Source organism: Thamnophis sirtalis, unplaced genomic scaffold, assembly GCF_051295495.1.
Source record: "Thamnophis sirtalis isolate CommonGarterSnake01/CBP01778 unplaced genomic scaffold, rThaSir2_p1.2 scaffold_6, whole genome shotgun sequence".
Lineage (NCBI taxonomy): Eukaryota > Metazoa > Chordata > Lepidosauria > Squamata > Natricidae > Thamnophis > Thamnophis sirtalis.
The window spans coordinates 11,889,615-11,914,885 of NW_028261386.1; the positions used below are offsets into that span (position 1 = coordinate 11,889,615).

The 25,271-nt window shown below is 45.8% G+C and overlaps 1 protein-coding gene and 1 pseudogene across 1 annotated transcript in view; both read right to left on the reverse strand.

Moving 5' to 3' along the window:
- AUTS2 (activator of transcription and developmental regulator AUTS2) overlaps positions 1-23,659 on the reverse strand; it is a 1,079,640-nt gene extending 1,055,981 nt beyond the window's left edge. The window contains exon 1 of the mRNA XM_087717194.1: positions 23,342-23,659. Within this exon, the coding sequence (XP_087573320.1) occupies positions 23,342-23,659 (318 nt within the window). The remainder of the gene's footprint in view (positions 1-23,341) is intronic.
- LOC148044853 (lamina-associated polypeptide 2, isoforms alpha/zeta-like) lies at positions 1,126-3,139 on the reverse strand (annotated as a pseudogene).
- Positions 23,660-25,271: the final 1,612 nt, after the last annotated feature.

The following is a 25,271-nucleotide window of genomic DNA, read 5'->3' on the forward strand; positions in this document are numbered from 1 at the left end:
TCCGCAGGCACGGGATTAGATACCATCAATATGCGGACGATACTCAACTGTATCTGTCCGCCCCGTGCCAACTCAATGAAGCGGCAGACGTGATGAGCCGGGGTCTGGAGGCGGTTATGGACTGGATGAGGGCTAACAAGCTTGTGCTCAACCCAGAAAAGACCGAGTGGCTGTTGTGTTTCCCTCCCAAGGATTCCACCAATATTCCATCTCTCAGGCTGGGGGGCCAAACTCTATACCCCTCAGAGAGGGTCCGCAACTTGGGAGTCCTCCTAGATCCACAGCTATCATTCGACCACCATTTGACGGCTGTGGCTAGGGGGGCATTCGCCCAGGTACGCCTGGTGCGCCAGTTGCGACCCTACCTGAATCGGGAGGCACTCACAACAGTCACTCGGGCCCTCGTGACCTCTAGGCTGGAATACTGCAATGTGCTCTACATGGGGCTGCCCTTGAAGAGCATCCGGCGTCTTCAGCTAGTGCAGAACGCAGCCGCGCGAGCGATAGTGGGTGCACCGCGGTTCACCCACATTACACCTATCCTCCGCGAGCTGCGCTGGCTACCTGTCGACTTCCGGATGCGCTTCAAGGTGCTGTTAATCACCCATAAAGCCCTACATGGTAGTGGATCTGGATACTTGAGAGACCGCCTTCTGCCAATTACCTCCCTGCGACCAATAAGATCACACAGATTGGGCCTCCTCCGTATTCCATCGGCCAGCCAGTGTCGGCTGGCAACTACAAGGAGGAGGGCCTTCTCAGTAGTCGCCCCGACCCTTTGGAACGAACTCCCCGTGGAGATTCGTACCCTCACCACCGTCCAGGCCTTCCGCACAGCCTTGAAGAACTGGCTAGCCCGTCAGGCCTGGGGATGAAGATAGTTGCCCCCCCCCGAATGATGAATGCATGTTGGTTACTGTTTTTATTATATGTGTCTTTGTTATTGTCTGTATTTCCCCTTCCCCGATTTTGTGTGAGCCGCCCTGAGTCCCCTCAGGGAAAAGGGCGGCCTACAAATCGCAATAAAATCTAAAAAATCTAAAAATCCATCAAAGCCCCCTACTTTTCAAGGTTGGGATAACTGACCCCTCTTCTGCCCTCCACCCCCACCCCAGGGAACATCTTCTATAGTCCCAGCTGGTGAAAATCAACAGCAAAGTGTGTCCATTTTAAGACCTGAAACACAATGAAATAGAGCACAAATCCTAAAAAATAGAAAAGTTGTTCAAAGAACAAACAAACAAGAAAACCACCCAATCCCAAAAAATGTTGATCTAAAAAAAATGAAAGCTTCCTAAAATCAAATCAGTAAATACTTAGTTCTAATCAATTTTAATTAGAGAATTATGGTCTCCTGTTTTCTAGCCGGATGGATGGATGGGCCGCTTCTGCTGCCTGCCCCTCTGCTCTCTATCTGGGTATCTCTGCCTGGCAGAAGACCCCCCCCCCCGGTACTGCCTGGCACCTGAGTACCCCGCATCTGAGCCCCTGAAGGGATCCTGACCCCGGAAGGAGGACCCAAAGTCTTGTCCCCAGGAGTAGGATCTTCTGGGGTAAAGCGCCATCCTGAACTGTCCTTTCCTTGGGGCTGTGGGAAGCACCTACCTCTTGTCCTTATTCTCGACCAGGTAGGGGTCCAGAGCTGGCCCAAAAAGGGCATCTCCTGTGAAAGGAGCAGATGCCAGGCGCCACTTGTGGCGAACATCCACCTGCCACTGTCTCAGCCACAGCAACCTACGAGATGCAATGGTTGAAGCAATAGCCCTGGAGGCAAACCTGGCTGCGGACAAGGTGGCATTTGCTGAAAATTGGATGACCGCCACCAGTTTGTTGATGTCTTGGTGTGCTCTGACCTCAGTAATGGGGATACGTTGCTGCAGTTCCTGCAGCCAGAGCAAGGAAGACCTGTTGAAGAAGGAGGCGGGGGTGGCTGCCTTCACCACCCAGGCTGCTGCTTGATGCCCCATTTGGAGGGTGAGGTCCGCCTTCCTGTCCTCCAACTTCAGAGCCTCCTCTGGTTCCCCTGGCAGAGTAGGGGGGGGGTGCTATGTAGTGCCAATACTGGAGCATCAATGGAGGGTTGAGATAGCACCCCGGCCATGTCCTGGTCCACACTGAAGAAGGTCTTGTCTGTGGATGTGGGCGTGGGCCCTGCTATGGGGGCAGCCCATTGGCGCTTGACCGACTCAAGGAAGGCCTTGGGAGTTGGCGCCATGTCAGCCTCAATGGCCTGCTCATCAAAGATGGTTTCTGCAGAAAACCCCTGGTGCTGAGGTGGTGCTTCTGCTGCTCTGTTTCCAAGTTTGGCGGCTACCTTGGCTTTGAACAGGAGTGACTTATACAATAAGGGCTGGAACAACCCAGTGAAGGCTGGCTTAAGAGGGGGCATGCCTTCATCTTTGTATAGTTTATCCTCCCTAACTTCCCCCTCCTCGTCACTGTCCTCTTGTGATGAGGCTGAGGAACTAGAGCTGTCTTTCCCCCTGAGTTTCCAGCCCCTCTGGTATCCTAGGAGAGGATGCTACTTGAGGTTGCATTTGTGGCTGCTGAAATGCCGCTGTCATGCATTGCTGGAAGGCCCACATCATTAGGTCTTGAAAATTGGGGACTCCTGTGGGGGGTTGCTGGTTGGAACCATGCCCACCTGTGTGTGGGGAAAACCAGAGGTGGTATCCCCGTGGGCATGGCTGATCCCAGGGAAGACATGTGGGGGGGGGATTGCCACCCTTAAGGAAGACCCCAAAGACCTGATGTATCAATAGGGATCCTTGCTTGCAATGTGGATGCCTCCCCTGTAGCCCCGCCTGTTACAGGGATTCCTGGGGCCTTCCCCTTCTGTCCCAGGCCTGGAATGGACTTAAGGCCACTTGCCTTTTTGTAGAGCTGCTCCATCTTCCTGTGCCTCCGCCTTTCATACTTAGATGGCTTGGAAGGCTTGTGACCACCCTTTGCCTCCAGCTCTGCCCTGGGGGAAAGGTGTTTCTTCTTATCTCTAGCCTTTGCTCCCCCGCCGCTTCTGGGCAGCCTCTGGGGTGGTCACTAACCTTGGTTGATCCTCTGCCTCTCTGGTGGGGCTGCTGGCTGTTGCTGCAGGTACTTGAGTCCTGCCGGTCTCCTTGTTGCCGCTGGGCGCCACCATCTTGGAACACGTGGCTCCTCCCGGCTTCAAGATGGCGCCCGTGCCAGGAGGCAAAGGGTGTCTCCTTGAAATTTCCTGTTCTGGTGGTTTGTGCTCCAAGGAGCTGCCGTGCACCTCTGCCGCTGGTTTTTACTTCTTCTGCCTCTTTCTGGCACCACTAGAGGCTTTGCTCTGCCCGTGGACCTCCTCCAGCAACGTGGGCCATGTGGATAATGGCGCGGGCGCTCCGCAGCATTTGGGAAGCCATGGTTCACTGCTCAACCCAGCAGGGAACAGAGGAACGCTCCAGCATATGGCAGAGTTCCTGTGGCGAGGCTCACCTTCTGGGCGGGGATCCAGCACCACCCTCACTTGCCGGTGGCTTGATTCGTGCCCTGCGGTGCTTGAGGAAGCCGCGGCTCACCGCTCAACCCTGTGGGGAGCGGCGGAGCACTCCTGTGCTGCTGTAGCCTCCGCGGCAGGGCTTGCCTTTAGAAGGCTTGTGCCCTTTGTTTCCTGCTTGCCCAGCAGATTTCCTTCTCTGAGTGATACTTTCCTCACTCAGATGCCTGGGCAGCGTGCCCCTCAAGAGGGCTTTTGGCAGGCTTTCTTGCAGCTCGGGGAGCTGTCCAGCTCGCTTGCGGCTGGTGCTGTAGGGAGATGAATTAATTCTATTTCTTTCTTTAAAATTCTTTCCAAATTATCGGAGATCCGGGATGGCAAACCGTCCAGTTGAGGGACTGAGTAGATAACTGGGCAGTGCCTGGTGGACCAGGGGCGTATACCAAGAGCTTATCTGACTCAGTCCAATCAACGAGAGGATAAGGTCAACCCATCCTGGAAACTCCGCCCCTCACTATGTCAGGTTTCCAAAAGATGCCCTAATTAATTAACAAGTAGTCTTCGACTTACAACACATTGCTTTAGTGGCTGTGCAAAGTTACAACGGCATTGAAATAAGTGGATTATCACCAGTTCTTGCACTTACAACAGTCAAAGGATCCCCACAATCGTAAAATCAAAATTCAGACACTTGGCAAACTGGCATTTATTTATTATGACTGGGTCATGTGATCAACATTTGTGCCCTTCCCAGCCAGCTTTTCACAAGCAAAGTCAATGGGAGTGTAGGAAGTTAGCCCTCACCCCTCTCCAAGGAAAATGAGATATTTTAGGACATATTTTAGGCAGAAACTCATCCCCCCCCCCCCCGCATCTTAGTCAATGGACCATTAAGGCCTGAGCCAATCTATTCTACATAACAAAGATCTACCTCCTTCAGGCAGAGCCATAATAGGAATCCCAAAGCCCTTTCATTACATCATCACTCAGCAAAGGCTCAACCAAGCGTGGGACTCAGAACAGCCTACAGAGTCGCCCCGGGGGAGTCTGACAACCACTCAGAATACAAGCTCAAATTCAAAAGCCCAGAGAGGGCATAAAACCAGGACATTCTCAGCATCTCTTCCCTTTTTCCCCCAGCATCTCCAGCCAAGTGATCCTGTTCATCAATAAACTTTCTTTCTTTCTGGAGTTTCCAACTTCCATGAATCCAGTGTCTTTTTCCCCACTTGGAATTGAACCCAGAAGGACATTCCTTCCAACAGGAGGGTGCCAGATTCTTTTTAACGACCTTTTCACAACTGCAGTGATTCGCTTAATAACCATGACACAAGATCGTAAAATTGGACATGGCTCACTTAACAACTGCCTTGCTTAGCAACAGAAATTCCGGTCCCAATTGTGTTTGTAAGTCAAGAACCTCTCTCAAGTGTTTTCTATCCAATTCAGGATAGTAATTCTTTGCTCAGGTGATAAGACACACTGTAACCTGTAAAAGTCAATTATTTTCTAGTTCTTAAAGGTACATCAGGATATGAACATCTAAAGAGTTGATGAGTCAGAATCTCACAACACAATTCCCACTTGCGAGGGGTAGAATTACAACTAAGCTAAATCTGTTCTATTTTCCCAGGCATTTAATCACAGTGTTTATTTCCATGACAATAAAGCTTTTTGGGGTGCTGTCTGTTTCTTTTTCTCTGTTTCCTGTGTTGTAGTATTAGCAGGATTGTGGCATATTGTTTGTAATCTTTTATCTTGTCTTACGGATTCGGTGGGTTAAAAAAAAAACTGCCCCGGATTTTTCCAAAGAAACAAGCAAACAAACCATGAAAAGGTTGTTATGATGGGTAAATCATATCCTTTTGTCTGCAATACACTCTGCATCTCTTTGGGAAGCAAAAGAACTATAGATGTTTCAAACTGAGGAACCAATTACAGAACAAAAAAAAATCAATCAGTTTGGAACAATGTGCTGATCAGAAGAAAAGAACAATATGGTCCTATCGGAATGTTCAAGAATCCTTAATCTTTAAACATTAACCCTTCATCAATTCTGCAAGCATTCTAGAATAGAATAACAGAGTTGGAAGGGACCTTGGAGGTCTTCTAGTCTAACCCCCTGCTTAGGCAGAAAATCCTACACAATTTCAAATGGTTATCCAATCTCTTCTTTAAAACTTCCAGTGTTAGAGCATTCACAACTTCTGGAGGCAAGTTGTTCCACTGATTAATTGTTCTAACTGTCAGGAAATTTCTCCTTAGTTCTAAGTTGCTTCTCTCCTTGATTAGTTTCCACCCATTGCTTCTTGATATAGTTAGATCCCAAATTCTCATTGTCTTTTTTTTTCAAGAAAAAAAAGCCTACCCTATAGCAGGGAGATAAGCACCTTAAGTTCAAAAACAGTTAAGTGGAAACTTCAAATGCATTCAGACTCTTTAAAAAGAATGATTCCAGAAACACTGCACTCTTAAAATTGCTGCTGTCCTGGGATTATGCTGGCTTGATTCCAAGCAGTTCAAGGAAATCCAAGAGAAGCAACAACTCGCAAATATACAGTCTGGACTGCAAGATACCAATCACTTTTCATTCTGTAGGCAAGTCTTAGTGGTGTGTGTGTTGGTCTCTGTGCGCGTACGTGTGTGTGTGTGTGCATGTGTGTGTGTTTGTGTATCTGGCTGGCTGTTCTTCAAGAAAAGTGTTGACTCTTAGTGATTAGCAATAACCACTTAGACTTATATACTGCTTCCCAGTGCTTTACAGCCCTCTCTAAGTGGTTTACAGAGTCAGCATATTGTCCCCTACAATCTGGGCCCTCATTTTACCCACCTTGGAAGGATGGAAGCAGGGGTGGGATTCTACTGGTTTAACAATCAGTTTGCAGAGTGCAGTACGCAGAGTTCGCAGATATGATCAGTTGAGCTTCAGAAAAGGAAATATAGGTGAGTATAGCACAGGGGCGGGAGGGTGGGCCCACTTCAAAGTCGGAGCGAACCAGTTCATTCCCAGCTGATAGTTGGAGCTACCGGTAGAATCCCACCCCTGGATGGAAGGCTGAGTCAACCTTGAGCCAGTCAGGATCGAACTCCAGGCAGTGAGCAGAATCAGCCTGCAATATTGCATTCTAACCACTGTACCACCACAGCTCAGTGGTTACCGGACAGGTTTTTTGATACGATTTTTTTTTGGAAATGGTTTTCCATTGCCTTCTTCCTAGGACTGAAAGAGAATGATTGGCCCAAGGTCCTCCAAGGGAGGACCAGAACTCAAGGCTAGCTGGTTTTTTTGCCTGGTTCCTTTAGTATGCACCAAAAAGGCTCTCTATACCCATGTGCACGTATAAGCCATTAGAGGAAGAAGTTGAGTGACTATGCATAATACACACACACACAAAATAATAATAGTCAAAGCATCCCTCTACCTCAGAAAATAAAGAGAATGAAAAGGGAATTTAATCTGTATGCTGTTCAACATTAATAATAGCTGTTCAAAATTAGGAACGTGCACTAGAATTTAAACAGACACACAACAACACACTTGATATTACAATAGAAAGAGAAAGAAGAAATATTTTCTATGTTCACCAGTTTGATTTATTTATAAAAACAATAAAGGTGGGATGGATAGATGGATGGATGGACAGAGACAGACAGACAGACAGACATACAAATACTGTGGATGGATGGATGGATGGATGGAAGATAAGAGAGAGAGAGAGAGAGACAGACAGACAGACAGACAGACAAATACTGTGGAGGCTGGAAAATAAGAGAGAGAGATGGACAGACAGATATGATTATTGTATTTTCTGATATGGTCATAATCTATCACTTGTTGCTTGTATATATACTGAAAACTTACGCAGTGCAGACGAATTCCTTTTGTGTCCAATCACATTTAACCAATAAATAACTGTCCTGTCCACCCTACACTACCTACCCTACCCTACCCTACCATAGATAGAGAGATGGAGGGAGGGAGGAAGGGAGGGAGGGAGACCGACCATTGAAATCTTGACATTCACAATGGCATTTTTTGTGGAAGTAGGGAAAAGAAAAGGAGGGATGATGATGAACATGATGATGGTGTTGAGGACAATATACATTTATCAAGTAGCTCACCAGACCCATTGACCTCTTGGCAATACATAAAACCAAACCACCACGTAAAATCACTGCCAAACGTTTAGTTAAAGCACTGAAGAGCATGTTATGAAGCCCCAGAAGTGTTCTCCACTTAACTGAAAAAGGAGCAGCTGTAGCACTGGTGAAATGACCTTTATTTCTGTCTGTCAGCATTAACTGTTTGCAAATTGGAGAGAGAGAGAAAGAGAGAGGGACGGACAGAGGGAGGGAGGGAGGGAGAGAGGTGGTCATTCGCTTTCTTTCTCCTCCTTCTCCAACAGCTTTAGATCACTTTTCTTCCTGCTCCATTCAGAGCACAGAAGAGCTGCAAGCAACATCTGGCAGGATCACATGAAAAGTAATTGAACAACTGCTTGCAATTATATTCACTCAGTGGGGGGGAATGATATTAGACAGATCTGGAATGCGAGCGAGAAAGCCTCCTGAACATTTGTTTGCGTGTCAGGAGAGTGTGTTGTGTTTTCTCAGGGAGACCATTTAGCCAATGCACTGGACCAGTGTGCATTTTCACAGCTGACATCCAAAGGGATATATTATTCTCTGCCTCAAGGCTAGCCAAAGACAGAGGCATTTACTGGGGCGGTAAAATATGAGCCTCACATATTGGATACATCAGCAGAATTCCAAAGCGCGGACTCTGGCCTTCTGATCTATACAGTTTGGTTCAAGAGAAACATCTTCCAATCTGGATCCTTTAAATCTGCTGGCTAAGGCAGTGAAGTCCAAACAGCTGGAGGCTACTGGTAGTCAACTCTGAGTCTGTTCCAACCAACTGCCAACATTGGGCAGCATGATTCATGGCATAGCAGCATTGCAGTATTTGAGGGGCTGCCACAAAGAAGAGGAGGGTCAGCTTATTTTCCAAAGCACCCGAAGGCAGGACAAGAAACAATGGATGGAAACTAATCAAGGAGAGAAGCAACCTGGAATTAAGGAGCAACTTCTTAACAGTGAAGACAATTAACCAGTGGAAAGGCTTGCCTTCAGAAGTTGTAGGTGCTTCATCACAGGAGGTTTTTAAGAAGAGATTGGACAGCCACCTGTCTGAAATGGTATAGGGTCTCCTGCCTGAGCAGAGGGTTGGACTAGAAGACCTCCAAGGTCCTTTCCAACTCTTTGATTGATTGATTGATTTCTTGTTATTTCATGATAGGGATGCTTGAAAACCATAGTGTAAAATCCCATATAGGTTTCATTTACTTCTAAATAACTAAGAAAATCTCAAAACTCTGCTCTCCGAAAGCAAAGGAGAAGAAATCCAAGCTATATCCAAATGCACAATGGTCCCTCCAACCCCATTTATTGCAGGCCATGCCACATCCCAAATGCTTAGTCACCCTAGTCACCAAAAGCTGGTCCACCATTACAGTAGAGCAGAGTTACTCAATCTTAGCCACTTGAAGACGTGTGTGTTGTGGCCCGCTGGCAGTCAGTGGAGCTGGCAGCAGAGTCAGACAGTGAGGAGGTTGGGGAGGAATATGGGCCAGTCCTGGGGATTGAGGAGGGCTTTGCATCAGAGGCAGCTAGTCAGCAGTGAGGCAGAAGAACAGCTGGAGCCTGTTCCCAGTGTCTGCATGTGCAGAGCTGACAAGAACAACTAAGAAAGCAGGGTTGACTTAAGAGTAAAGCCACACCTTGGAGGTGATTGGCCCTTCCCATAGGAAACAAAAGAGGAGTGAACGGGGAGGGGGCTTTTGCAGGAAACAATAAGTTCATTTGGTTGAAAGAGAAAAGTTCTGTTTGTAACTATAAGAGACTCTGTGCCAAGTTTGGCCTTGTCCTGAGTTTGGAACTAGTTAATTGGCAGCTTGAGATAAGGTTCGTATTTGATAAACAACCATCTGAAAAACTGTTTGCTAAGTCTTGTGGACTGTGAATGAAAGGAATTCACAGTTGTGTAAATAAAAAGGGTTTTGCCGGGACCAAGACTCTGCTTCTTGCTTGTTAAGGAACAGTGTGGACTTCAACTCCCAGAATTCCCCAGCCAGCATGCTGGCTGGGGAATTCTGGAAGTTGAAGTCCACCTATCTTCAAGTGGTCAAGGTTGAGAAACATTGCTCTGGAGCTGTGCTCTCTTCTGTCCATGTCTCTACTGTATTGTCCCTCAGGTGCTTTTTCAGGAGGCAACTGGACTTTCTTGGTTTTTTCTTCACTTCTCATCCAAGAAGCTTCTTCAGCTCTGACAAGATAGTGGGGAATGGAAGGACTTATATTCCTTCCAGACATCTGGTCATTTGCATCCTTTTAGAGCAGGGGTATCAAACTCAAGGTCCGTGGGCCGAATCCGGCCCGTGGGGTGCTTAGATCTGGCCGACGGGGACGCCCTGGAAACAACAAAGGATCGGCCCGCAGTGCCTCTGCCAACAAAAATGGAGCTCCACGTGCAGCCATCCCAGGATAACATTTTTGGCTGCAACAACTTCCTGCAGCCCTCTGCTGGCAAAACCTGTGCTTGGAGTGGCTGCACGTACCACCACCCCCCAGCTCGATTTTTGCTAGCAGAGATCTGCAGGGCCCAGGAGCCTGTTTTCACTAGCAGAGTGCTTGGGCCACCTCAGGCGCCCTCCCTCCCCCCGGCACGAGTGATGTCATGCTGGCCATGCCCACCCTGGCCACGCCCACCCCAGCCCCTCAAGGTCAAACGCAACCCTCATGCAGCCTGTCAGCTTCTGCCTTGCTGTTGCTTCAGCTGTCATGAAACGGGGAGGGAGGGTTGGTATTTGGGAGGGGTTATTCGATGTGCTGGAGGAATGTTCTAGTATGTACCAGATGATTGGAATACGCATGCGTGAGTGCTTCCCGCCTGGACCAACGGCCTCGACATTCCATCTTCGTGATGTCTTTTTGAAGTTATCTCACACCTAACACTTGAAGGACTTATGATTGGCCTGAGGCTATGATCCCAAGGGGTGGGGAATGGACTATTCTATATATCAATCGCTTTCCCGCCTAATTAGGTAGACTTTGCTTCGCAACTGCTTGCTTACCATTTGTAATTAGTAAAAGTACTTTTGATTTCAAACACATGGAATCTCTTAGTCTTTCTTTCCTAATTATTTAATGGAGTGATGCTGACACAGCCCTCAATGAAATCGAGTTTGACACCCCTGTTTTAGAGGGTCATTGAAGCCCTTGGAGGTTTATCTCTGTCCTCAGGGTCACCTGAGTAGCACTCCTGGAAAAAGCACCTTTGGACTACTCTCTACTGTATTCTCTGCAGAAGAATTCAGACTTTGGAGGACAGCCATCTTCAGAAAATAGGACTACAGTCTTTGCAGAAACTGGCCCAGTGTTCTCTTTTCTCCTCTTTTCCAGCCAATTACAATCACACATATTGACAGAACACCAGTTAATCTAATGAACACTAACTGAAAGTGGTACTTGCAGAGCTGCCTGCCCAAAATTGAGTGTCTGCACACTCACAAGCATGGGACATGTGCCAGGCGTAAGAACTGCTTCAAGCAAAGCTTTAATTGAATAGGGACATACAGGTAGTCCTCGACTTACAATAGTTCATTTAGTGACCGTTCCAAGTTACAGTTACAATGGCACTGAAAAGCGTGTCTTAAGGTCATTTTTCACACTCATGACCATTGCAGCATCCCCATGGCCATGTGATTTACGTTCAGACGCTTCATACTTATGACGGTTGCAGTGTCCTAGGGTCACATGATCCCCATTTGCCACTTTGTGACAAGCAAAGTCAATGGGGAAGCCGGATTCACTTAACAACTGTTTCTGATTTAATTTAACAACTGCAGTGATTCACTTAACAAATGCGGTGAGAAAAATCGTAAAATGGGGCAAAAGTCACTTAATGAACTTCTCACTTAGCAACATAAAATTTGGGCTGAATTGCAGTCATGGACTACCTGTATTTACACAGGATAAAGATGTAAGTTCCCAAGATCTCTTGGAGCTCTCTAGATTCAATCTGAATTTTAGAAAAAAGAGATTAACCTCTAAGAAACAGCAGGACAAAAGATGTTGGTGGTTCCTTTAAAAAAAAAATCAAGCGATTGAAATAAGAGAAAGGGGGAATATTAATGTATACACTTTTACAAAATAAAATAAAAGCAACAGCAAGAGGAAACATGAAATAATTAAATAATGATAGATGATAATTTAATATAAATGTGTATTGCTATTAGAAATATATACGTTGGTTGAATCTAATAACTATGATTAATTCTACTAATTCTATTTGTATTAGAATGTATGACACCCACCTTAATATATATATATATATACACACACACACACACACACACACACACACACACACACACAAAATAAATGAAATGAAATGAAGAACTTGTGGGGGGGGAATCAAATACTCCCTTAGTTATTTATAATAGTAAAATGTCAAGGAGATGGTGCTCCCTGTTGCCTACAGAGAGGGGGGGGAGGGAGAGGGAGAGGGGGTGATCACAGGCTTCCAAAGGAGCATTGCAGAAAAGTCTGGGAAACAGCGTATGGATGCTTATATTTCTTCCTAGTCGTTGGGGAGACGGAGAACCAGTTTGGGTGGCAGTCCAAGCCCTAAGCTAGAAAGCTGGAGACTGAATTTTAACCCTGCATAAAATCTGCGAAGTACCCGTGGTTCATCCATGAGGCCAATGTTGAGAAAAGACACGGACACGAGCTTTCTTGGGATGGAGCGACCCAGATTGGGGGTCTGGAAGCCCCTTTTATTGAGATAGGACAAAGGCAGGAGGAGCAATCAGCATGTGATTTAAGACAGCCTGTCAAAATACAATTGCTAATCTACTGCTCAGGGAAGTTCTGTCTATATATGGTCAAATCCTGGGCGTCATTGGGTAAGGCACATCTAGAGTGAACTATCAGGATGTTATGGAGTACTATCAGGATGTTATGTTCTTTAGGAGTTTGTTTTTTTCCTGTGTGGTTCAGCGTGGCTGCACATGCCCTGTTATGCACTGGGCCATGGGTGACCGCCACACCTACACAAGGAGTTATATGACAACAAAATCCACTGCATGACCTTGGACTGGTCTCTGTCTCTCAGCTCTAAGGATAAGGCAATGCAGCCCGTTTTTGAAAATTGTTGCCAAGAAAACTGCAGGGCCGGGGATCAAAGCAGCTGCTAGGCTGACTTGAAGGCACACAGAAACAAACAAACACACACATACACACATGCACCCTTCGGAGATGGAGAACACGCACTCATGAGTAACCCAAAAACCTATTTCTAACACTAGATTATTTCTCTTTATCCAAGATGGGTCGTCTTCAACTTACGGTCACGATTGAGAGCAAAGTTTTCATAGTTAAGGCGCAAGGCAGTTATGAAGTGAGTTGCGCTTCAGTTTACGCCCTTTTGTTGCACATTAGAGGGAATCACTGCAGTTAATAAGTGAATCACGTGGACATTATGCAAATCTGGTTTCCCCCACTGACTTTGCTTATCAAAAGCTGGGTGGAAAGGTTACAAATGGTTATCATGTAACTCCCCACCCACCCAGGATGGTGCAATAGTCTTAAGTACATGCCAGTTGCCGAGAACCTGAATTTTGATCACGTCTATGGAGGTGCTCCAATGGTCGTAAGTGTGAAAAACAGTCGTAAATCACTTTTTTTAGTGTTGCTGTAACTTTGAAGGGTCACTAAACAAATGTTTATAAGTCGAGTAAATACCTGTATTTAGGATCTGAGCACCAGCTGGTCATCAATATAATAGCCAGGCTACCCTCAACATTGATATAAATTCCATTCATTCATTCATTCATTCATTCATTCATTCATAAATAAATAAATAAATAAATAAATAAATAAATAAATAAATAAATAAATAAATGGAAACTCAAATACTTTGGCCACCTAATGAGAAGGAAAGACTCACTGGAGAAGAGCCTAATGCTGGGAAAGATTGAGGGCAAAAGAAGAAGGGGATGACAGAGAAAGAGATGGCTGGATGGAGTGACTGAAGCAGTAGGCATGAGCTTAAATGGACTTGGAGGGATGGTAATGGACAGAAAGGCCTGGAGGAACGTTGTCCATGGGGTTCACTTGGCTTTTATTAAAAGTGTATCTTTCACCACAAATGGAGTCGGGGGGTCTTTCTTTGATAAGAGATTAAGTTGGGACAGGCCTGACAATATCCTTCAAGGGCCCCCTCTTATGAGTAATTGCTTTCTCCTCTAGAAAATGATCTGACCACATAATGCATTGTCACATCTTAAAAGGCAGATGCATTCAGAAAGGTTCAAAGATTGGGCCATCAGATGCAAAGATTATCCTACAGTGGCAAATACATCTATTGTACACTCAAACTGTGATAATTACACTAAAGCTTTCATGGCTGCAGAACCATTTCAGGGAACACAGACCAAGCAGTGTTGTTGATAAAAGATTAACATCCAGACCTGGCTAGGTCAATTAAAATATGTGGTGGATACATTCCAAATATTCTTTAGATGGTGCACTTTACAACAGAATTTTTTTTTAAGGCTCTTAAGTTTAATGGTCTGGAAGATGGTTGAGATTTAAAGTAGGTTACTTCACTTTCTTCAGGATGTGTGAAACCCACCTAGATCCTCATTCTGCCCTTTGGGGCCTTCTGTCCCAAACTCCCTCTCTAACAATGCCATTCCTGGCACAATCTCTTCCAGAGTTTACCAGCTGCAGGTAGTCCTCAAGTTATGACCACAATTGAGCCCCAAATTTATGTTTCTAAGTGAAACATTCATTGAGTTTGCCTCATTTTATGACTTTTCTTGCCACAGTTGTTAAGTGAAACACTATGGTTGTTAAATCATTAACATGGTTGTTAAGTGAATCTGGATTCCCTCATTGACTTTGCTGGCCAGAAGGTCCCAAAAAGTGATCACATGACCCCGCAACCGTCATAAATATAAACCAGTGGCCAAGAATCTGAATTTTGATCATGTGATCATGGAAATGTTGCAATGGTCATAAGTGTGAAAAAAATTTTTTCAATGCGGTTGTAACTTTGAACTGTCACTACTGCTGTAAGTTGAGGACATCCTTCCCACTGATGAAGGAAATTGATATATAGGTAGTCCTCAACTTACAACCATTCATGTTATTATGTTGTAGCACTGAAAAAAGTGCTGTCCTCACACTTATGACCATCACAGCATCCCCCACAGTCACATGATGAAATTCAGATACATGGCAATTGGTTGGGGCATCCTGGGGGGGGGGGGGTTCATGTGATTGCCATTTGCAACTTTCCCAACTGGCTTTCAACAAGCAAATTCAGTGGGGAAAGCCAGATTTGCTTAATGACCACATGGTTAGCTTAACAGCCATTGCAAAAAGGTCACAGAAATTAGTTAAGACTCACTTAATGACCCACTTGCTTAGCAATGGATGTTCCAATCCCAAAGACTTCCTGAAATGGATTTGTACGGCAATGAATCTACTTGTCTCTTAAACACGTGGGGCTTTGTTTTATATATTCTTTTATGTTCTTGAAACAAGTTTTTGGATCAATATGGGATTCTTTGAAAAGAAATCCTTTGGAAAACAGTAGCGTTTTTGTACACTTAGCCTTAAGCATACAATCCCAAAGATGCTATTCAAAAAGCAGCTGGACTTTCTTGTGGAATTTTTTTTTTTTGAAAAGATTTCGCTTCTCATCCAAGAAGCTTCTTCAATTCTGGCTGAATGGTGGGAAACTGAAGAAGCCTCTTGGATGAGAAGCAAAACATTTTCAAGGGAAAAAAACAAGGAAGTCCAGTTGCCTTTTGAACAGCATCTTTGGGACAACCATGACCTGGATGTTACAGATACAGACTAACAGAATTAGAAGGGACCTTGTAAGTCATCTAGTCCAACTCCCTGCCCAAGCAGACCCTACACCATTTCTGATAAATGGCAGTCCAATATCTTCTTGAAAGCTTCCAGTGATGAAGCTCCCACAACTTCTGAAGGCAACGTCTGTTCCGTTGTTTGATTGTTCTCACTGTCAGAAAGTTTTTCCTTATTTCTAGGTTGAATCTCTCCTTGTTCAGTTTTCCATCCATTATTCCTTGTCTGGCCTTCAGGTGTCTTGGAGAATAGCTTGACCCCTTCCTCTCTGTAGCAGCCCTTCAAATATTGGAACTCTGCTATCATGTGTCCCCTGGTCCTTCTCTTCCCTGGACTAGCCATGCCCAGTTCCTGCAACCGTTTGTTGTATGTTTTCCTATGTTTTAGCCTCCGGTCCCCTAATCATCTTGGTTGCTCTTCTCTGCACTCTTTTTAGAGTCTCCACGTCTTTTTTTTTATACTGTGGTGACCAAAACTGGATGCAGTACTCTAGGTGTGGTCTTACTAAGGCGTTATAGAGTGGTATTGGTACCTCCCATCCTCACTGTATCCCTCTCTTAATGCAATTCAGGATTGCATTGCCTTTGATGGAGAACTTCCATAGAAACTGTGCGTCCAGTATAACCCTTCTCAAAGGTAGGACATGAATTGACCTTTTGTAAATGACGTTGCAACATTGTACCTAAATAGGTAAGTCATTCGATTTGTATCCTTGTGTTGCAGTGCACATTTTGCCATTTGCTCCTCACTCGCAGTGCTTTTAGCAATGCTTGGCTGAACTTGGAAGCTAATCTGGATTGGCCCCCGTTAGTTCTTAGATGAGTGAGCACTAAGAAATCCTTACTCTGCAAAAGAGAAACAATGCCAGAAAATAGCTATAATACTCTGTTTTCTCATAATGTCTATGCTGTTGCTAGGAAAACTGCATAAATGTGTTCAATGAAGTCACCAGAAATTGGACTCAATTCAAAAGAGACTAATATATAGATAAAAGGCACTTCTATCCAAGAATTTTGTGCCAGTTTTAGAACAGTTCCAGACTTATGAAGAAAGATGCATTATAGAGGTGAACCAATATATTTCTCGCTGAACTGTGATGTTTTTAAAACTACCATCAGAGTAGCATTTTGCCAGCTCTGGAAAACCTATGGGGGGTGGGGGGTGTTCAGTTTCCCACAGACAGCAATTCTTCACATGTCTTGCTTACAAATCTATTGGTTTAGGAATTTCAAACAGGGCCTTCGAAGTAAATGGTGGCTTGATAGCTTTGCAGTTCTCCTTCATAGAAACCATTCAGATTGTTCCCCCCATACAAACATACGAACCATAAAGCAACATGAACATAAAAGAAAAGGAAGGTGAATGGGGAATGCAAAGTTTTAGGGTTTTTTGCATAGAACTAAAATTTTGCAAAGGTCATAAAAGAGGATTGCATGACCCCAGAATGCTGCAACCGTCATAAATATGAGTCAGTTGCCAAGCATCTGAATTTTTTCATCACAGGACCATGGGGATGCTGCAACATTTGTAAGTGTGAAAAATGGTCATAAGTCACTTCTCTCTCCCTCTCTCCCTCTCTCTCTCTCTCTCTCTCTCTCTCTCTCTCTCTCTCTCCCTCCCTCCCTCCCTCCCTCTCTCTCTCTTGGAAAAAACGGATATAAAAGAAACAAAAAAGGAATTGATTGTAAATTGGATAATGGCAGCTAGATTAGTGTTGGCTAAATATTGGGGACGAAATTGGGATATTCAAAGAAATGAGTGATATAATGACATTTGGAATATGGCAACAAATGATAAATTAACAACGGAAATTAAATTTTAAAATGGATGATCAAAGCAAACAATTATAATAAAATATGGAGGGATTTTATAAAATCAGTGTTGGTGGAAGGTAAAGGGAATAAACTAACAAAAGAATATATGTTGTTTTGGAGGGGATAAGGGCACAATTGGAATATATTGTAAATATTTTAGTTGTTATAAAGGAAGAAATATAAGGGGAAAAAACAGGGTCTTTGGGGGGTGGGTGTGCACTGCAATATTAGTTTTTTTTCCCCTTTTTTGGTATTTAGATGTATATGCACTATGTTTGCATTATTTGCATTTAAAAAAAATAAATATATATTTTAAAAAAATAAGTCATTTTTTTCAATGCCATTGTAACTTTGAACGGTCACTAAATGAACTGTTGTAAGTTGAGGACTACCTGTAATAGGGTTTCAGAGGAGAAACAGCAAATCAGAGCATGCACAGGAAAACTATGGCACCCGTCAGCATCTTCTCAAAACAGACTTTTTAATTTCTCTTTTTCTGGCCCCAACAGTGGCAGTTATGCAAGCAGAGGAAAAGAAGTTACTTTCTTAAGGAATTAATAAAAGTATGACATGGATACTCGCACTTATTCCAGATCTAAACGGATGATATAGATAGTATGAACTGATCCGGCTTATTCTTTAGATGTCAAGAAGCAGTCATGCTTGCTTACTCAAAAGACAGTCCAATTATGTTGGTCTGAGTTTTCCCAAGTCAGTGCATCGCAGCTTCAGATCTATACAATTTATACCCTATGAGATGCAGAAAAGAAGTTTTAAAGAAACACACACAAGATAAGCTCTAATTTCAGGAAGCACCTGACTATTGAGGGGTTTTGCCACTATTACTCACACTGACATTTTTATATCATTTTATAGCAATTGCTTTCCTACTTTAAACAAGACATCAACCTCAAGCCTTGTTGTAATGTTGGCTTAGTCCTTGTGATTTTTAAACCACAGTTAATGGCTTCCTATTACATATGAACCGGGCAATTATGGAGCATTTAAGTAAACTATGATTCAAAGCAAACCATGAGAGAATACCTTGTCTAGTCTTGGAAGGTTATTCTTTGAGGAGACGATGACTCTGAAGGATGTTTTGAAATGTGTTGAGATAAGTGTTTAGGCAAGTGCCTAAGGTGGCGCAGTGGTTAAATGCAGCACTGCAGGCTACTGCTAGATCAGCAGGTCAGCGGTTCAAATCCCACCGGCTCAGGGTTGACTCAGCCTTCCATCCTTCCGAGGTGGGTAAAATGAGGACCCAGATTGTTGGGGGCAATATGCTGACTCTCTGTAAACCGCTTAGAGAGGCCTGAAAGGCCTATGAAGCGGTATATAAGTCTACTGCTATTGCTAAGTCTACTGCTAAGTGCAAAGTTCCCACCTACCCACCTTATTATTTTTTCTCTTTTACTATGACAAGACTTGAGTTTCTTAAATTACAAAGGCAGTTAGAATAGCCTTAAAATTCCATTCCAGTAAGGTGCTGTCTCTTGAAGACCAAGAGACTATTGCTTAGATCAGGGGTTAGCAACCCGCGGCTCTGGAGCCGCATGTGGCTCTTTCATCCCTCTGCTGCGGCTCCCTGTAGCTGGTTGACTCCACAATTGGTAGGGCTTTCGGTTAGGACAGGTAGAGGAAAAAGGACGGTGCACTAGGAAGTGACTCTATGGTGGGGGAACCGAACTTCCAGTCAGCTCTAGAATTGAACAGTGGGCTTCTGATTAGGACCTTTGTGGCTCTGAGTGTTTAAGGTTGCTGACCACTGGCTTAGATTATGACTTCATTATCAGATATTTACTGCAGCACTGCTTACAAAGATCAGGTAGTCCTCACTTAATGAAATTAAGGCGGATTCCTCCATCCCGGCAAAGTCATTTGATTCTATTTTGCATTTACAACCGGTTGCTGTCACAAGACTGTAATTTGCAACTTATTTTTTGCCAGTTTCCAATGTTTTTCCTTGGTTTCTAGCAAAACACCCATTCAGGGTAATGGATCTTCTTAACAAACACATGATTCCCTTAACCACTGTGATGACTTGCTTTACAACCATCGTGGAAACAATTTTACAATCAAGTCAGGTCATGTGGTGAGCCACTTAGTGACCACAACGACTTGTGATGGAAATTCTGGGCTCAATTGTGGTCATTAAGTGAGGACTACCTGTATGCTCTCTTTTTTTTAATTCTGCAAGAAAAAAAATTGTTTCTTCTCCATCTTACTCAAAGAAAACCATGCTTTGAAACATATGCACTTCTTTTAAACCAGGAGAAATTCAGATTCTGGATTTTGTGACTTAATAGATTACTTATGGAAAGCACAAGGAAAAGCTTTCAATAAGATGCTTTCACCAACAAGTAAAACAAAGTAGTTATTAGTAGGTTATTACATTTGGCATTAAGACCAAGGAAAGGCTTAGATAAAGACCTTGGAAGTTAAATAAATTCACATGTATTATTAAGAAAAGATAAAAGTAAAGAAAGGTAAAGAAAACCCAAAAAGTGTTGAAAAAGGAAAACCCAAATCGCAAAATAAATAAATTGAATTTATAGGCATCAGAGAATTAGGTTATATTTTTCAATATTTCAGTAATTAGCTTCAATAGCTGAATATAGCATTTTTAAAACAAAAAACTAACAATATTTTGGAGAGAGACAAATTCTTTGACCATGGGCTCCAGGAGAAGCCTGAATAAACCTTTGGTCAAGGTGACCGACTCAGATTGGATCCTGCAACTAATGAACACTGCTAAAATCCAAGTAATATATAAATAGCAACAGAAACATTCCACACTGTATACATTGGAACATGAGATTATGAATTTGTCAGACCTTAGAGGTAAACCAGTGCAAGGAACAGACAGTGCACAAACTACTGGAACTCTATTGTTATAAAGTATAATGACACAATCTTGAAAACCTTTTGAAAGTTTCCCCTCTGCTTCTACATCACACCACACAGAATCAAGACATAATTCTTTGGGGTCATAATTCTTTACTGAGTATCTGTTTACTTTCTGTTAACAATTTGTACATTTCTTTATTCAAATTAACTCCATACTCCTCTGCAGAGTTATAACGATTTCTATCTGAACACTTAACATTAAGAAAAACCCACATTTCAGATTAGGGTGCAAACCCCCTTGGTGTTGAATTACAGTACTAAAACAATCTTCAAATAAATTTAAATTGAATTCTATGTCGCATTTACTTTCAAAATACCAAGTTATGGGCCTGGCTAGGATGGGAGACCACTTAGTGATGCTAGGTAGGCAGGATTCACTGGGAAACCAGAAAGCTTGCTAAAAAAAGGCAGAGGCAAACCACTTGTGTACGGTTACAAAAACAGACATGTCCATGAAGTCAAGAACACTTGAGCTCAATCAAAGGAGGGTTTATATGAACAAAACAGACGACCATGTTAGTAGTTTGTTTGGTTTTTAAAAAAAGTAAAGCAGAAAGGGAACTGGGAAATGTAAAAACTCAGGGACATTTAAATGTATAACTCAGTATATACAAGGCAAAAATCAATGTCTCCTTACAATTCTGTCAACTAAGGACACAGTTTCATAATAATCCATCCTTTTCAAAGGAGAAGTCACCGGGATGATGCTTGGCCCTGTACAGGTAGTCCTCGACGTACGGCCACAGCTGAGCCCAACATTTCTGTTGCTAAGTGAGACAGTTGTTAAGTGAATTTTACCCCATTTTACAACCATTCTTGCCACAGTTTAATCACTTAACGTGAATTGCTGCAGCTGTTAAGTTAGTAACATGGTTGTTAAATGAATCTGGTTTCTCCATTGACTTTGTTTGATAGAAGGTCACAAAACGTGATCGCATGACCCCCCCCCAAGACACAACAGTACAATCGTCATCAATATGGATCAGTTTCTAAATGTCTGAATTTTGACCATAGGTCCATGGAGATGCTGCAATGGTCATAAATGTGAAAAAGCAGTCATAAGCCACTCTTTTCACTGCCACTGTTCATTTCGAATGGTCACTAAATGAACTGTTGTAAGTCGAGGATTACTTGTATTTTAGAATATCACGCACACATACACACACACACACACACACACACACACACACACACACACACACAAGCAGCACATCCACATCCTATATTCCTGGAATAGATTTCATAATTATTGATGCTTCATCTAGGTCACTGTCTGGTCGTTTCCAAAGATAGTTTCAAGGCCTGTCTGGAACTTAACATTCAACAAAGTACTTTTTGGAAGGAGAAAGGACGCCAGCCCAAATTTGGTCAGCTTTCCCAAGAAATGTAGAACACCAAATCAAATCACAAAGCATAAACTCTTCTTTTACGAATCTTTCTCCGCGCAGATACATCAAAAACAACAGCTCTCCAATGGCAACCATGCCAGACTCTGGGACCTTTGGGTCATCTAGTCCCACCCTCTCCATTCATATAAAAATGACAGGAAAAGTCAATTCTCCAAATCAAGGACCTGCTCCAAAATTTCATTTCCCCCCCCCCATTCTTTCAAATGTGACCTGGGGGAAGGACATCTTGGACGAACACCTTCACACAAACCACTTCTGATGCTGCAGGCTAAAATCTTAAAGGACCAATGCAAAAAAGAAAAGAAAAAAATAGTCAGGGCACCCCAGAAGTTCAAGATCAAAGTTCTTGACCAAGAAGGAAAGAAAAGCTGAAATTGACAAAGTATTGGCTTCAAGGTGATTGTTAACAGGAGGTCATAGGACCCTCCAAAAAGACTACTAGACTCAGGGATGGGGGGGGGGAGGAGGAAAGTCCACTTCTGCCCAGCTGGCATTCCTCATCACGTCATCAAAAGGGAGGGGGGTTGTCAACATTTTATTGCACCTGGTATCGCACCTGATCTCTTCCAAATCCGCCTGTCCTTCCTCCTCCCCCCACCCGCAACTCTGCACTGCAAGAATTTATCTCCAGGTGTAAGATCTCGCTTCACTCCTGATTAGCTCTACTCTGATCAGATCGAGCCTAGATCGGGACGCCGAGGAGGAGAAGCTGCCCAATTGTGGGGTTTTTTTTGGGGGGGGACGCAAACTCCTCAGTCTGCCCCATCCCCACCATCCCCACCCCAACCAAGATCCCAGCAACCACTTTCTATTTTTGCCAGCCGCCGCGGAATCTCCGACTTTGGGCAGCTGTCAACTATACGGACGACCAACCCCTTAGAAAGGAGATTACGCTCGGGGACCGCAGCTCTTTCTCTCCTGTTGCCCCCTTCTTCCGCCTCCCTCTTCCCATCCATCCATCCACCCTCTTTCTTTCTCTCCGGCTCCCCGCACGCTTGAAAGGGACAATAAATAAATAAATCCCCTTCTGGAGCACGGAGGAGAGTCCAATCAAGCATGGTTCGCGCGCACACACCCCCTTTGCAAGTTGCACCAGGCCCCGCCTTCTCGGCTTCTCAGGCCCGGGGAATACTACGCCCCCCCCTCCCCACACTCCCGGTTCCTCCTGCCTCTCTCCCTCCTTCCCTCCCGCCCGCCCGTAGGAAGCCGAGCACCACTCCCCAACAGCTGGAGCGAGCGCAGGCGAACCCTATTCAAAAACGCCCTTCCTCAGAAATCGGCGCATCCGTCAAACTGCAGCCCAAACCAAAATAGACTCTCACACTCAGGCACACACACATACACACACGTGCGCGCGCGCTCTTACACACACACACACACACACACACACACAAAAGCACACAGGCGCGCGCGCGCCCTCCCTGTATCTAGCTCGATCAATATTTGGAGAAAGCGGGCGGGGAGGGAGAGGCGGGGGTGCGCGCGCGCGTGCCAAGTCTGCATTGTTATCCCAACACAGCCGGGAGGCGCGAGGCTCTTTCCTTTCCACGCGCGCAGACGTTGCATACACACACACACGGTTTTTTTTTAATCTCCCCTTTCCCTTTCGGCTGCCATTCCCCCCATCAGCAAACAATGGGACTCCGGCGGGCACACACACCACGCTTCCGACTCCACACACACCCTCCCCGCGCTCCACTTCTCCGGTTTCTCTCCCCCCCCCAACCTCCCCGAAGCCGCTGTGATGGAAGCGATGCGGGGTAAGGGAGAGGGAGGGGGGCTGGTTTGGGGCGGGGGGTGTCCCTTACCTCTAAGGCTTCCAGAGTGACAAAGCTGGCCAGGGCGAAGCCGTCCACGATATCTTCTTCGGGGGAGGAAGACTCCCTCCGCTTCCTCCGGGGGGGTTTCGGTCGGGACGGCGGCTTGCCATTGTTTTCAAGATCCGAGCCGGAGGAAGAAAGGATGGAAGCCGCTCGGGTTCTCCGCGGCTCCCCGGGACCGCCGACCCCCAAATCCCCGCCGGGGCCACCTTGTAATAATCCGCCTTTGGATCGCCTTTCCCGATTGCGCTGCGATCTGGATCGCCGTTTCTTGCGGAAGCCGTTGCAGAGCGCGGATCCGTCCATGGCTCTTTATCCGCGCAAACCCCCCCTCCCTCCCTCCCGCCGCCCGCCCTCCACTCCACAACTCCACACTGCCTTATCCCTCCCTTTTTCCCCCTGCTTCCTCGCTCTCTCTCGCTCTCTCTCCCCCCCTCCCCAATCGCCAACTTCGGTTCCCCCACCCCCCTCCGGTGGAAGCGAGAGAGCGAGGGAGGAGGGAGAGCTGGAGGAAGCGAGAAGGGGGAGCGGCGGGAAGGAGGGGGGGTCCGCAAGACGGGAGACTCCCAAGGAATGTCAGCCCCGGGAAAGGAGGAGGGGGGCGCGGGGAGAACGTCGAGAACGCTCTGAGCAAGCCCAGCAAAGTAATGGCTGTTCGCTGGTCCTTCCTTGGCGAAGACTCTCCCGTCTCTCTCGCGCGCCTTCCCCCTCTTCCTCTCCCCGCCCCCCCGCTGCAAAAAGCAGGCAATAAATTAAGAGTAACGGAACGCTCCGATCCGAAGGCAGCGAGACAGTAAGGTGGCTAGGCTCTGGATTCTCTCCCCCCCCCCCCTTTACACATACACGCGTATATACAGGCACACACACAGCGTCTTTGGAAACCGGGTTCGCCTGGTGTGGGGAGCGGGTGGGCGCGAGGGGGGAGAGATGGGGTTCAAAAGTACTTCTCGGTCGGAGCTTTCTCCGCTTCGGGGTTGCCAACATGAAAGGCGCCCCCTCCCCTCACTTGTCAATACCACGGAGCCTTAAAGCCAAGAGAAGTTGCTTCGTTTTGTTTTGGCGTGTTTTTTTTACACACACATATACACCCGAAGGGGCGCGGGGTAAAGGAGTTCCCCCCACCTCTCCTGTTTCCCTCAGACGACGTCGACATTTGATGAGGGGGAGGCAGGACAGCTGCTAGGGGTCTCCTGGACCTTCGCACCTGGCTGGTGTGTGTGGAGGGGACCCCCCACTTCGCGGGACACACTCACACGCCCCCCCCCACACACACACGACGGCGCGTGCCTTGCCAAGGGCCCCCGCGGGCCCCAACTCTCTGACAGTCCAGCTGTCTCCGAACGGAGGGAGGGGGTGTGTGTTGGGAGGGGGAGAGATGGACCCCTCGGAGGCAAGTCCTTCACTCGGAAGGACGAGAACCGCTCGGGAGCCGCGTCGGACGCGGAGATATCGGGGGGGGGGGGGAGGCTGAGGCAAGAGTTGCGCCTGCGAGAATCCCAAGGATCCCAACACAAAGGGATCGGACGGGCCTTGGTTTCGCTGCCTTGCCCGTCTAAGGAAGGAGGTGAATGGATCCAGGAGCAAGACTCGGGGAGGGGGTAGTGCAAAGTAAGAGGGGCTGGCGGCGATCGCCCCCTCCCCGCGAAAATGGGGGGAATCAGTGCGTTAAGTATAGAGGAAAGGGGCTTGAGGAGGATCGGTTAGACTGCGGGGTGGGGCGAGGAGAAGGTGCGACGATGAGTACAAAATCTTTCCCGGGGTACAGACGTCGGAGAGGTTTCTGTCCCCGCTACTCCTCCAGCCGCAGCAGCACGGGGTTCAGCAGCCCCATTCACCTCTCCTTGCCTGCCTGGGTCTCTCTCTCTCTCTCTCTCTCCCGCCCCCTTTGATCACGTGGGTAACTTTCTATCTCTGATCA